A 13,721-nucleotide genomic window follows, 5' to 3' on the forward strand; every position below is an offset into this window, starting at 1 on the left:
AAAGGGGGACTCGTGGCACTGATAAAAGCTGAGATTCCTCACGGGTCCTGTCTGCCGTCACTAATTCAGCTCCTGTTGTCTCTCTTCATATGGTCGCGGGTCTTGGCTGTTGAGCTGCTACGATACCTTGTCAGCAGATTTCATTAGTCACATGAGCGGGGCTTTTGTTTCCCCTGTGGTGACTGTGTGCACGTGTGTTATAAGCAAGTGCAAAGGACCTTCAGATAGCCAGGAGGACTCAGGCAGAGTTTATTTATAGGCCGCGTGTAAAGGCAGCGCAGGGCCAACAGCAGCAAGTCATTTACATCCAATGCGCCAGAATGCACAGGTAAGCAGCTACTGCCGCTGCAACATTTGGCTTAAAGGCTCAGCTTTTTGTTTTTGGTTTTGTTTTATGTTTTGGGACCTTTGCCAGCAGGGGGAGCAATACATGGCAACGCGGCTCCTCTTCTGTCATGCTCTTAAATGGCGGTGTCACATTGTCTTAAGAGTTGTTTATATTGAGCTGTACGCAGAGCTGGAAGAGCCCCGGAGGAGCCCTGAGTCCTGCTGCATCTGATAAACCGATGTAATGAGCCTGTATGAGGCTGCACACAGTACTATACACTGTGATAAATATTACAGTTCCTCTCTACTCATTTGACATGTACTTTTCTCCCAAACGATGGTTCATGGTTCAAGTCTAAGTCATATTGAGTCAAAATTATGACATAAAAAGTCAAAGGTTTGTGCTCCGAGACAGTTTCCACTGTGGAAGAAAAGGGATTTCCTAAGTGCTGCTTTTGTTTGAATGTTTCCTTCTGCAATATTCACATCGCCACGATTCAGGAAATGGCATGACATGTGTATTGCACTCTACAGTTGTAAAGTATGGAGGCCAAATTCTGCCAGGAAAAGAAAAAAAAACTAATGAAAAGTTAGTCATGATAACAAATAAAATCGCTCAATGAACGTAAAAAATTATGAGCTAGTAAGCAGTAAATATAAGATATTATGGGATATATAGTCCAAATTTTAATAAAGTCCAAATCATAATAAGTCAAAATTATGAGATAAAAAGAAGTTATTTTAACTTACTAAGTCAAAATTATGAGAAAGTAAGTCAAAATTTAAATTTTTTTTTCTTTTCTTCTGCCAGAAAAAGATTAATCTTAATTTTGACTGTTCATCTCATAATTATGTCAAGATTAAAAAACCTGCTCATGGTAAGTCAAAATGATGAGATCCTTATTTCCCTTTTTTTTTTTTGCCTTTTTAGCAGAAATGGGGTTCCACAGTTAAGTTTAGTAATGTCATATAAAACCTTTTTTAAATGCTTGTCTTTTATGAAGCAGTAACTAAAGGAAGTGATATCGAACACAATAAATCATCATTTTCTACATGTACCCATGCATATTTACCTCTTTAAATTACTAAATTCATCATCAACCGTTCCTTTTCGCCAAGACTTGGTGATCTGTCAACATTCCACTGCGGTATGTGGCTTTGTGATTTATATAATGATAATGTATGTATTTTCAAGCAGCTGTGTTTGCTCTTTTAAGAGCGTATGGAACTTCATTTGGCGAGTTGCGCGTGTTGTCTGGGGAAAATTTGCATTTTTATGGGACAGCAATTAAAACGTAACTTGTTTAGTGGGACTGTGACACGCAGGGTTTCGATGAGATGAGCTCCACTGAACAACGACATCCAGTAATTCTGATATCTGCTGAAGCGAAGAAGAAAAAAAAAAAATGACTTCTCAGTTTTCACATCTTTAGCCACTGACTGCTCGGCACAATTAGATCTCCCATGTAATTGCCACTCATGCTTGAGAGCCCATTTATCCATTCTACAACATAACGTCACAGGCCCCAAGTCGTGCCTCTCCTCCATGTTTCTGTGATGAAAATATCAAACATGTTCGGCGGCCACAGCCAAAACAGAGGTGAAACAGAGCTGAGGTTGTGCGTGTGCAAAGGGACGTTCTGTGTTCTTTTAGTACTTTGATTGTGTGCAGTCTTATCTGTGCAGCACGTAGCGTACCTTATCCATCGAGGTAGGAGTATTGAAAAGAGTGGATAACAGAGGGAAGAAGGGGATCATTTCAGATTGAACACTGGTCAGAGCAACAGCTGATTCCATCAGAGGCCCAGGGGAGCCCTCTGCTGGCCTGAAGCCATAACTACACATCTTTCCTGGAAGACATCAACACCGTAAAGGTCAGCAGAAGTGCCAGCACAGATACAGGTTTTGAATTGAGTTTTTAGCTTGTAGGTTGGCCACCGTGCTCGCACCAGACGTCGAATGTCTTATCCACGAAACGCATCCAACAGTAGGAAATACACATTGTCTCTGAAGCACAACAGGTTCGGGAAAAAACCGTAACAAAATACAACATCTACAAAATCTAATAAAACCTAATAAAGTCCTAGCAAAAAATCAACCCATAGGTATTCAGCTTCAAACCTCATTGACCTGCCAGCAGGAGACAAACAAGACAAAGGAAACCAGCACAACAAAACATCAGATTTTGTAAAAAGTACAATATTTCCCTCAGAAATGTAGTGGAGTCGAAGGACAAAGTGGCATGGAAAGAAAATACTCAGGTAAAGTACAAGTGCCTCAAATTTGTTCTTAAGTATTTTGCGTAAATGTATTTAGTTGCCTTCCACCACCACCACCGAGGACACAGACATTTAAAACGACTAACTCCCTAATGGCTGCATTGAGAAAAAAGCAGACAAGTTAATTGATAATGAAAGTGGTGGTTAGTTGCAGCCCCATGTATCTCTCCACTCACTATTAATCAGTCTAATGATAAAACACTGAAATAGCAGCTCAAGTAAATCTCCACTGTGTTTCCGCCAAAGAACAAATGACCATTTGGACTTTATGGCTCTGTCGTCCTGTCGCTGGCGCAACATCTGTGCTTCATCATTGTTTAGTATTATCCAGGATTATATCAACGTAAACAGCAAAAATCTTTTTGTACATATGCACCAATTTTTTTTTTTTTTCATTATCTCTCTCAGCTTGTTGTCACCCTCTTTTGAAAGAAAATTCATCGTGAGAGTGCGAGTCAGAGCACCCTCTCCAGGTTTCTCTTATTAATGGAAAAAAAAAAAAAAAAAAGCAAGTCTCATTTGAGGTATACAATGACATCGGCGAGGCTCAGCTGCGATTTCTCCTGTATTCTGATCATCTTTTCACGCTCCTTATTGTTGTCTGTAAATCCTACTCCCGTTCATCTGTCCGCAGGAGAAAACATTTTGCTGCCACACAGACTCAGTTTTTCAGATGGTACATCTTCAGAAAACAGCTGTGTTTTGTTTCAGGCTCTCTGTTGTGCCGAGCTACAAATTAGTCGTCGTGTACAGTACGATTCGGGAGGGGGGCCATAAAACAGATGCAATGCTTGCGTGAAGCAAATTGGCAATTAAGATTAAACCAGGATCGCGACTGTTTTAATGCTTTGGAGAGAAACAGAACGAGGATGGGGCAGATTCACAGCATGATCTTGCTGAGTCACATTAGAGCAGCCTGTGAAGACTGATGCGTACTTCTGACTAAAAAGGGAATTTCATAATGTAAAAATGCAGATTCAAACTACCAGGCAGTGGCTGAGAATAGGTGTTATTGTGAGGCACAAGCAGAGTCGTATTATCTCTTCCTGAAAAAAGAAATCTTTGATGCATGTCTCGGGGCTCAGACAAGGTCATCTTCCTATCCCTCATGCTCGTCCAAATCTAATCTCCTCTCTAATGATGGTAAATACTGAGAGATGACAGAGGGTTTGTATCGCCAAACATGTGGCAGACATCCAGCCTAACACACACAAACAGCCTCTGAGATTACTCACCGGCCCAACTGTCACAGCGCTCTGCTGTTCAATATGACCGTGTCAGTGTGACTCCTACATTTTTAATGGAAATGTACGGAAGGCAGCAGTCAGTGTCCAGAGGAAAGTAATAGCTCCGGTTTCACAGTGGGAATTCTTCAAACTCCCGTCACCTTTAAACTCAGCACATTCTTCGCGAGAAAAAGGAGGCTTTTATAACAGAGAGAAGAATTCATTTAAAAAGAATTAAATAACAAGACATGCAGGTAAAATTTCAGGTCTCTGAAGTAACTGTTGTCCATGTTTGCTGAGATTTGGTGGATGTTAATGTCATTCATCTAAATTTCAACCTTTGAAATCATTCACATCCTTCAGAAAAAAATAAAAAGCACCCTTACTTACGCTTTTTCCTATGAAATGGCAGCGTGGTGCGGTGAGTTTTGTCAGAAAGGCACTTATCAGTGAAAACCAGCTTCTCTAAACTTAAACTCGGCTAAAACTGATTCACAGAAATGTAAAAAAAAAATAAAATAAAATAACTGTACATGCTCTGAAAATGTTACAGTATTCGGTAATACAACCACACATTAGTGCATGAAGAATATGGCACAGCCTAACAGAGCAGGTCAACAACATTGCAGATGGTGAAAGAGAAAAGATGATAAATTCTAGTGACCTTGTTGATCTCTTAACTTTTCATCCGGCACCATCGTCGGGTCAACATTACAGTTTGCCCAGTACTTTGATCTATGACTAAATACTTGCAGCACGGTGGTTATTTGGCAGATGTAGTTACTAGTTACTTTTGAGTTTAAGATTTTACATAAATGATAACATAAATTATGGTGAATTATAAAATAGAGCACATTGCTATTAAACAAGTGCCTTCCTGGCTTGAGACTCCTTACAAACTCCTTACAGTATAGTATCTAGTATCGGTTTTTCCTCGTAACATTTCAGATGCAGTGTTGCAGCGTTGCAGTGTTAACATGTTTATCCTTAGGTCAACTAACACAAGTATTAACACCTTGTGTTAAGGTCGTAAGGGCTTGTTGGGGCTTGGTACCCATCCCGGAGTGTGCGAAGGGTGATGATAGCATGTTCATTGTACCTCATCAATCTCTAGTTGTGATAGTTGTATGCGGATGTTGGAACACTGAACCCGCACGCGGACCTTGTTGATCCGGATGACGTCCGAGCCGGTATGACTCTCGAATTTGCAGCTGGTAGGATCTGCTGGTTGGGTCCGCACTGATTATGTGTTACCCCGCCCTGGCCGGGATTGGAACCCCCAACCTGTTGCGCCAAAGTCAGCTATCCAGCTGTGTTTACATATACACATATAAATACATATACATACACATATACCTACATATATATACATATAGGTATATAAATACATATACATATATATATATAGATATATACACATATAAATACATATATATACACATATATACATACATACACATATACATATACATACATACATATACATATACCTACATATATACATATAGGTATATATATAGATATATATACATACATATACATACACATATATATATATATACATATACATACATATATATATATATACATACATATATATATATACATATACATACATATATATATACATATACATATACATACATATATGTATATATATATACACATACATACATGATACATGACATACGTGATTACTTTTACTATCGATACTTTTACATTTTGCTCTGAGCACTTCTGCACTTTTACTTAACTTAGGTTTTGAATGCAGGACTTTTACTTGCAATGGCGTTTTTCTATATCGTGGTATTGACACTTCCTTAACCACTGTTAACCTGCACAATATAACAACAAAGTTCTTCTTTATAATAGAAGTTTGCTGACCTTTTACGTCTTCAGTGTTTTGTAGAAAAATTGGAATCACCATTATCATTTAAAGCTTTGTTGGTTTCAAGGCTCTATGGCTACATCATGGATTTGTAAAGAAGCAGCCACCAGAGCTGCCAAAAATATATAATATATAATAATATATATATAATAATGTCAAATAACGAGCTTTTTAGTGGAGATAAGGGATCTAGTCACCTGAGTATGTAATAAAAATTTGATGTTTCAACCACGACACAAGGCCTGTCCAGTTTAAAGTAATATCAACAGCTCCATCCTCAACCATCATAGTTTTCCATAGATGTGTAGGTTGGAAAAATGTTGATTGTGACATTGTAAGATCCTCTGTGTGAGTAAGACTATGATTACTTAGTGTTACTTTGCATTTTAAACATAAGTATCCCCTGGAATAAAGTTTTTTTTTTAACTGGTCCAGCAGGGACAAATCAGTGCTATCAGCTATCAGTGCCTTATAACACAACTTTTCCATGGAAATAAAAGATCAAAACAGCTCAGTATGTAATAACCATTTGAATTAAGAGCATTAAACAACGCCTATCCAGTTTAAATGAACATAATCAATTCCACTCTCTGCTTACTGATTTTACATTAAGGTTTAGGTTGGTAAAAATGTACACAGACTGACATTTTGTGACATTAAGATCCACGGGTTTGATTCCCTCGCCGTGGCCTTTTCAAAGAGGACAGCGCATACTCTCACCATGTTCTCCTGGGTGTTTCCTCCCTCCGTCCAGAGACACAGAGGTCAGGAGCTGAGACTAAAAGCCTGCCAGCAGGTACAAGCATGAGTGTGAATGATTGTCTGCCAGTCTGTATTTGCCCTGTGAGGGACTGCTGACCTGTCCACAGTTTTTCTCCTGCAGCCAACCAACTGCTGCACCCCCACCAACTCCTAAAAGTAAATAAGTAAATTTTAAAAAAAAGAAAAAGAAAAAAAAGCAGGTAGAGGTGATGAGTCAAGGGACAAAGACTGCTCCAATGCTTCAGGGTTACACCACTGGGTGGCACAAAAGAATACACAAATCTGAACTCTGAGCTTTGCAGAAATACCAGCATCCATCGTTCTTCTCTTCGGACACTGTAAAATACACAGTGTGGATGAGTAACTAAGTACATTTACTCACTATTTTCTGCTACTTTATACTTGTACTTCACTACATGTCAGAGGAAGAAATGCTTTTTACTCCACTACGTTTATTTGACAGCTTTAGTTGCCAGTTACTTCCCGATCAAGATCTCAGAAGGTTTTCTCTCATTTTCTACCTCTTTAATCATCTAACGACCCCTAAATTAGGAACCACTGGACTAAAACAGTAGTTGTTAAAAACAGCTCCACTTGCTTGAGTAACTACAACGGCAAAAAAAGTTACTTACACACTGCTGCATCAGTATCAATAATCAGTAATGTCATGTATAATATCAGTAATACATCAGTCACAAGCGCCTTTTTTTTATTTTTTTTGCAGAAAGGAGCATTTTTACATGAATGAATTGGTAACAACGTGCAACAAGGGGAAATGGTCTCCACAAAGAAGTCCTGTCGTGCTATCTAGGAGTAGACTGTCAAGGCTAAGCTCATCTTCCACCATCTGGCCGCAAGATAACCGCATCTCCGTCAACTTTAACAATGGATGTATTCAGGAGGACAGCGGGGAGTGCTTTTCCTCGTACAGATAGCTGCTGAATCCGACACAAATCAGAGCGACAGTGGAGAAATCTAGGCTACCACCGAAACACTTTTCCAACTAAATGCCAGTGAAGATTAGATTCTGGCATTTCAGTGTTTTTTTTGTGCAGCAATTTATCATGTGTGCACTGCCTGAAAGCACAGGTAGTCTTTAATGTTTTTGATGGAATCATTTCTGAAATCTACCTGACCTACAGAAAACGTAGCTTGTTGAAGGGGGACGGCGTTGGAAAGGCCCCAACATGCAAGCCGTGCAGTTTCATATCGGTGCTGCTTTCACGCTGAAGCGATCAATTATTCAAACATACGTAGCAGTGACATCAAATTTCTCATGTTCAAGCGTCCGAGATTTACACATTTTCACACACAAATATGGGCATAAAAGCTACATTTTGATAGGAAACATTTTAGATTACACAAATTTGCATTCCCAGGGGGGTAGAAATACCACTTACACCGTAAGTACTTTTTTACTTACCCAGTACATATTAAATAATTACAGGGTACAGACTGGCATAATAATCCAGGCCCATAATTTAGATCAGGTCAATCTCCACACGTTCACTTCAGCAACATATCTTTTAGTTTTATTAATATCTGTAAAAACTTCTTCAAAAAACAAAATCAACCAAGTATCTTCAGTTTCAAAAGTTAGTCATTGGCACCTCCATATTTGAAGCTACAGGAATAAACATTCATATTATTTTTATGCACTTTTGGAGTGTTTGCTTTGCGCCTGGCATTTCCTCAGAGCTCTGACTGGTCCGATCATTGTGAGGCTCGGAGTAACTGGAGGTACTTACAACTGAAAGAGAGGAGCACACAGGTCATTATTTTCAATGTAAATTTCCATGTATATACATTTCCTGCTTTCCTACATAGCATGATGACACGTTGAGGCCGTAAATTTGAAAACCGCAACTCACTTTATTGGGACCACCCAGCTAAAACTAATGCAGTCTAATACAACAGCCCAACAATAAATCTTACCATCATGAAGGTTACAATATTCAGTTCGTGTTGAAAACTGTTTTAGAGAGGTGTATCGCATTATACAGAGAGGTGTGTCTGATTCCCCTCTTTGATATAAATTGGATGGACAAAATAATAGATACACCTGTCAGTGTAACTCAATAAAATTCAACAGCACTACAAATTGTATCCTCCAAAACGATCATAAAGTTGGTTCAATACCTCTCTGAAACAGTTTCAACAAAACCCAAAACCTTATAACCCTTAAAAAAGGGGGGCTTGTTGAGGGCTGTTGTATTAGACTGTGTTAGTTTTAGATGGGTGTACCGAATAAACTGGCAACTGAGTAAATAATAAGTTATTATTCTGCAAACACATACACACATGCAAAGAAAACAAAAAAAAAACAAAGAACTAAATAAAACTCCCCTTGCCAATGATTAACTCTAAGCTTTCATTACGTCTTGTCTTCTTCCCTTGCACTTACACATTTGTGTTTATTGATGCAGCGTTACCAAAAATGCGTAGTTTGCCCTCACAAATGGGCTGGTGAATTGATTCGAGGGCGGTATGATTCATAAAAGGTTTCCTGACTCATTAGACTGAATAAAACTGAGTCCTGTTTTCCCTCCTGTCTGGATAAAACCAACACTTACACAGCATTTTCAGTAAAAAAAACTTTACCAGGCCTAACCTTAAAAATCAGACGACAACAGAAGAAGACGGGTGACAGCACGTTCCACAATATGAGAACAACATAAATAAGTCAGGAGTGTAACTGCCTGTCAGACACTAACGCTAGTGAGGCAGAAAAAAACAAAAAAACAACAACAAAACAACACACACAGAGACTTAAATATCTGTCTTCATGTGTCTGAATGATGTTTGGTGGCTTCATGCGTGTTTAATTGTGAACCTCGGTGCACAGAGAGGTGCAGGAGATGCTTGCAGAAAACGTGAAGCTTAATATCATGTAATAAATCCATTATATTGCATTAAAAATAAAACACATTGCCCCACCTACATCAATATTTCATCCGACGACCCATTTATTGTGAGCTGAGCCAGGACCTCAGACTTACATTACAATGTAAAAATCCCACAGCAGCTCCTGTTCTCTTGTATAAGTGGCTGCACTGTTTTCCTGAGACTTTTACCTGCGACACTTGTTTCTGCTCTGAATTAGACTATGTAATACATCAGGTAACTCATGGTAATTGAGTTGGCATTACATTTATTTGGATCTGAGTATATTTGACTGTTGTCACTGGAGAGTTTTTGACCATTTTAATGTTTCAAGCTGAAATAGTGTGTAATATTTGCCTGTAAAATTCTCAGATGAAAGCCACCATTGAGTCTGAGTGTTAGTCTTATGCTCTGATTTATTTGTTTGTGCTTACAAAAAAAAATTACTTGGTTGACTTCAGAGTAACAGAGTGAGCAGGCTATTAATTATTTATTATTTTTTTTACAGAAATTTTTCAAGCAAACATGGTGTGAGGCCTTTAAGGGACCCAAAAAAGTAAAAAATAAATGTGACGTCCTCTGTTTATTCTTTGTTGTAAAGTAATAACTTATTTAAAGCTGCTCAAGTCAATATTTTAATTTTAACAATGGGTCAAATGACTTTGTTTATGTGAAAAGGGTCACTTGTAGTGACAAACCCATGAAGCATTATCACCCAACTCCGCAGTTTCTAGCATCTTTCAGCTCTTTAAAAAGAATTTTTTTTAATGCTTTTGTGGGCCAGGACTTTACTGTTTTTGTTCATTCCCGCCACAGCAGGCAGCTGTTTTCATGGTGGAACATGGTGGAGCATGTAGCAGCTGAAGAGACAAGCGTTTCCCTCAGGAGTTGGTGGAGACCAAAGCTGAGCTAAATGGAGAGTGAATATTGAACTTATATTCATCAGGTGGCTGGAGACACAACTCCAAACGAATGATGTTAGCGACTAAACATGTATCTTAAGTCATGTTTGTAGTTGTTTATTGTAGGTTTATAGAACTCCTTATTTTAGTTGAACAATAAGCGTATTACCCGATTCCCACATCTACTGGCAGGCTAAAATAATACACCTTATGGGCTACAAGAGCAATTGGGCTCAACGGTTGGAGTGGGGCTGCTTTAGCAAACAAATCCAAACAAATGGTGTTGTGTGTTTTTGACTTACTGTGAGTGGTTTCCAGTTTATTCTTCTTTGGGGATGGCATGTATGTAGAACATTTTCTGTTTTTACCCTGACTAGATATGGCGCTTTGCAAATATGGTAATTATCATGCCACATGTTAGTTTGCTGCTTTATTGTCTTTGTTTTTGCACATTGATATTTACTTTTACATACTAGATGCTCAAGTTAAACTGTTTTTAGGATGGCTAAAGCATCCAAATGCTTTGTCTAGCTCACCCTTCATCATTCATTTTCATTAATTGAGTGTTACTAATTAAATCCTGCGTCATCCGTGCACGTTTACCCATGTATGGTTAAAGCCACCACTGATGTTGTCTCTGTCGGTTTCTGAGGTTAATTCACCCTGTACTTAGCTTTGTGGTGAGAGGCTCCGTGTCTGCTGGATGTGTGAATTGTGAAATGTGTGAAATGTGGGAAACTGTAACCGCACAATGAGTAAATGCTCCCACAAAAAAAAAAGGTGATTTATTGAAGTACAATCACAACATTTCAGCTTTACATTGTAATTTGATACAATATGTTAATATAAAAACTTAAAACCTAAAATATTCTCAGCTGACAGCACGTAAGCAGACAAGCTTTTTGCACAGAACTACCTTATGCAAAGCAAAAGCAAACAGGACAATAGTCAACACAGTTCAAAAATGCAAAAACAGATAGACAGAGAGACTGATAGATACCTTTACTCAAGCACCGTTATTAAGTAGAAATATACTTGTACTTGAGTATTTCCTTTTAATGCCACTTAATGCTTCTACCCAACTACATTTCAGAGGGAAATATGGTACTTTTTACTTTGCTATGATTATCTGACAGCTTTAGGTACCACTGTACTTTACAGATTAAGATATTCGTATAGAAAACATATGAAGAGTTTATAAATGTGACGCTTTGCTATGAGTTAAACTACAGTATATAAAAGTAGAGGTGAAACCATTAGTCGATTAGATTAGTTCGAGTCATTTTTTCATGCAAAACTGCCAAACATTTCATGGCTACAGTGTCTCAGTATTTTTTTAGCACTTAGAAAAAAGAAAAGAAAAAAGGTGATTTATTGAAGTACAATCACAACATTTCAGCTTTACGTTGTAATTTGATACAATATGTTAATATAAAAACTTAAAACCTAAAATATTCTCAGCTGACAGCACATAAGCAGACAAGCTTTTTGCACAGAACTACCTTATGCAAAGCAAAAGCAAACAGGACAATAGTCAACACAGTTCAAAAATGCAAAAACAGATAGACAGAGAGACTGATAGATACCTTTACTCAAGCACCGTTATTAAGTAGAAATATACTTGTACTTTGCTTGAGTATTTCCTTTTAATGCCACTTAATGCTTCTACCCAACTACATTTCAGAGGGAAATATGGTACTTTTTACTTCGCTATGATTATCTGACAGCTTTAGGTACCACTGTACTTTACAGATTAAGATATTCGTATAGAAAACATATGAAGAGTTTATAAATGTGAAGCTTTGCTATGAGTTAAACTACAGTATATAAAAGTAGAGGTGAAACCATTAGTCGATTAGATTAGTTCGAGTCATTTTTTCATGCAAAACTGCCAAACATTTCATGGCTACAGTGTCTCCGTATTTTTTTAGCACTTAAAAAAAAGAATTACTATAAGCACTGTGAAGGGACCACCTCGGGTTCTAGGATGAAATACAGAGCCCAAATAAACTACAACAGTAAGATTCTGCTCACAGATGACTGTAAGCAGCATAATGATAATAATGATCTGATAATGATTTTTTTTATGCACTGAGTACTCTAAGTACTAGAGTACTCATAATTTCCCTGAGTATACTTACATAATTTCACTCAAGTAACACTTTCAGCGCAGTACTTTTACTCTTAATGGAGTATTAGTAGGATCTGAATACTTCCTCCGCCACCGGCCTTCGAACAGCTACGGGCCGCGATTGCAGGACTCTCAAAAGAGAACCCGTTAACCTGCTTGACGAAGCGACAGACGCCCAGTTCACTGACGAGCCGCAGTAGGGCTTCCGCAGCCAGGGGGCGTCACCGAGCGGCTCCGGCAGGTGTACAAACTCGCGCAGTTTCACTGCGTGACGGGGACGCGAGGGAGCCACACGCGGTCTGCGCGCGGCGGGAGTAAAAGCCGAGCGGACTCAAGGGGAGAGATGAAAGGAAAAGAAAACCCTTAAAGCTTTTCTTTTTTTCTTTTTTACACCTGCCTCCGGTGTGCGGAGTGAAGGCGAGCGGAGCGATGTCAGCCGCGGTTCGCACGCGGGATGGGAAGACGAGAGGAAGCTTTACTCGCGGACGGCGCCTCCCTGGTTTCCGTACCTGAAGACAATTAAGCAGCAGGTTGCGAGGCGAAGCGAGGCGAGGCGAAGCGCTCGGTGTCCGGTGTGAAGAAGCTCCCGTCGGCTGCGGGCGGGCGGGCGGGGGGGGGATCCGGTGGATGTCTCGCCATGGAGTTAAAGACAAGACTCCGGGCTGTGCTGATGTTACTGTGGATTTTTCCAGGTAAGCTAATTACTTCGCCCGTTGAGCCGCGAGCTGCCGCAGGTGGCAGCCCCACGAGCGAAAAACCGGCGGCAGCCTGTCGGCGTCGTAGAAAGTGAGACGCGTGTATTTCAGCCGACGTGCGTGAGGACAAGACGTCACGGTTTCCTCCTGAAAGTTAAGGCATTGCTCCGAAAAACAGCTTTTCCCGTCGTCGAACTTCACTTTTAGAGCCAATCTCGACCCCACAGAGTCCCCCCCCCCCCCACGCAGCGCAGTGGGGTTTTCGGGGCCTAACCGTGATGAGTTCGGTCGGCAAAGTCCAAAGACAACACCGCGAGGGGAGCAATGCACGGTCCTGCACCTGTATAAACCCCCCCCACACACACGGGCTGCGTCAACGCCAGATTCTGATCCACTTTTGCTTCAAATCCTGAGCGAGTGTAAACGCATTCGAACGCCTCACTCAAGATTCAGATTCAGATTCATGCCCAGAAGATATATTGGCAGTTATAAGCTATTAGTTTGCTCAGGATGTGTCTTGAACAATCTGGGGGAGGATAAAAGCCCCATCCCTCCTCCTATTTTTTTTTTTTTTTTTCCCCCAATCCTCTAACAAAATTTTAAATTCAGAGACAGGAACAAGCACGCT

The 13,721-nt window shown here is 39.6% G+C and overlaps 1 protein-coding gene across 1 annotated transcript in view; it reads left to right on the forward strand.

The window, feature by feature from the left end:
* The first annotated feature begins 13,004 nt into the window (after window positions 1-13,004).
* esamb (endothelial cell adhesion molecule b) overlaps window positions 13,005-13,721 on the forward strand; it is a 48,121-nt gene continuing 47,404 nt past the window's right edge. The window contains exon 1 of the mRNA XM_040130130.1: window positions 13,005-13,090. Within this exon, the coding sequence (XP_039986064.1) occupies window positions 13,036-13,090 (55 nt within the window). The 5' untranslated portion in view covers window positions 13,005-13,035. The remainder of the gene's footprint in view (window positions 13,091-13,721) is intronic.

Source organism: Xiphias gladius, chromosome 7 (genome assembly GCF_016859285.1).
Source record: "Xiphias gladius isolate SHS-SW01 ecotype Sanya breed wild chromosome 7, ASM1685928v1, whole genome shotgun sequence".
Lineage (NCBI taxonomy): Eukaryota > Metazoa > Chordata > Actinopteri > Istiophoriformes > Xiphiidae > Xiphias > Xiphias gladius.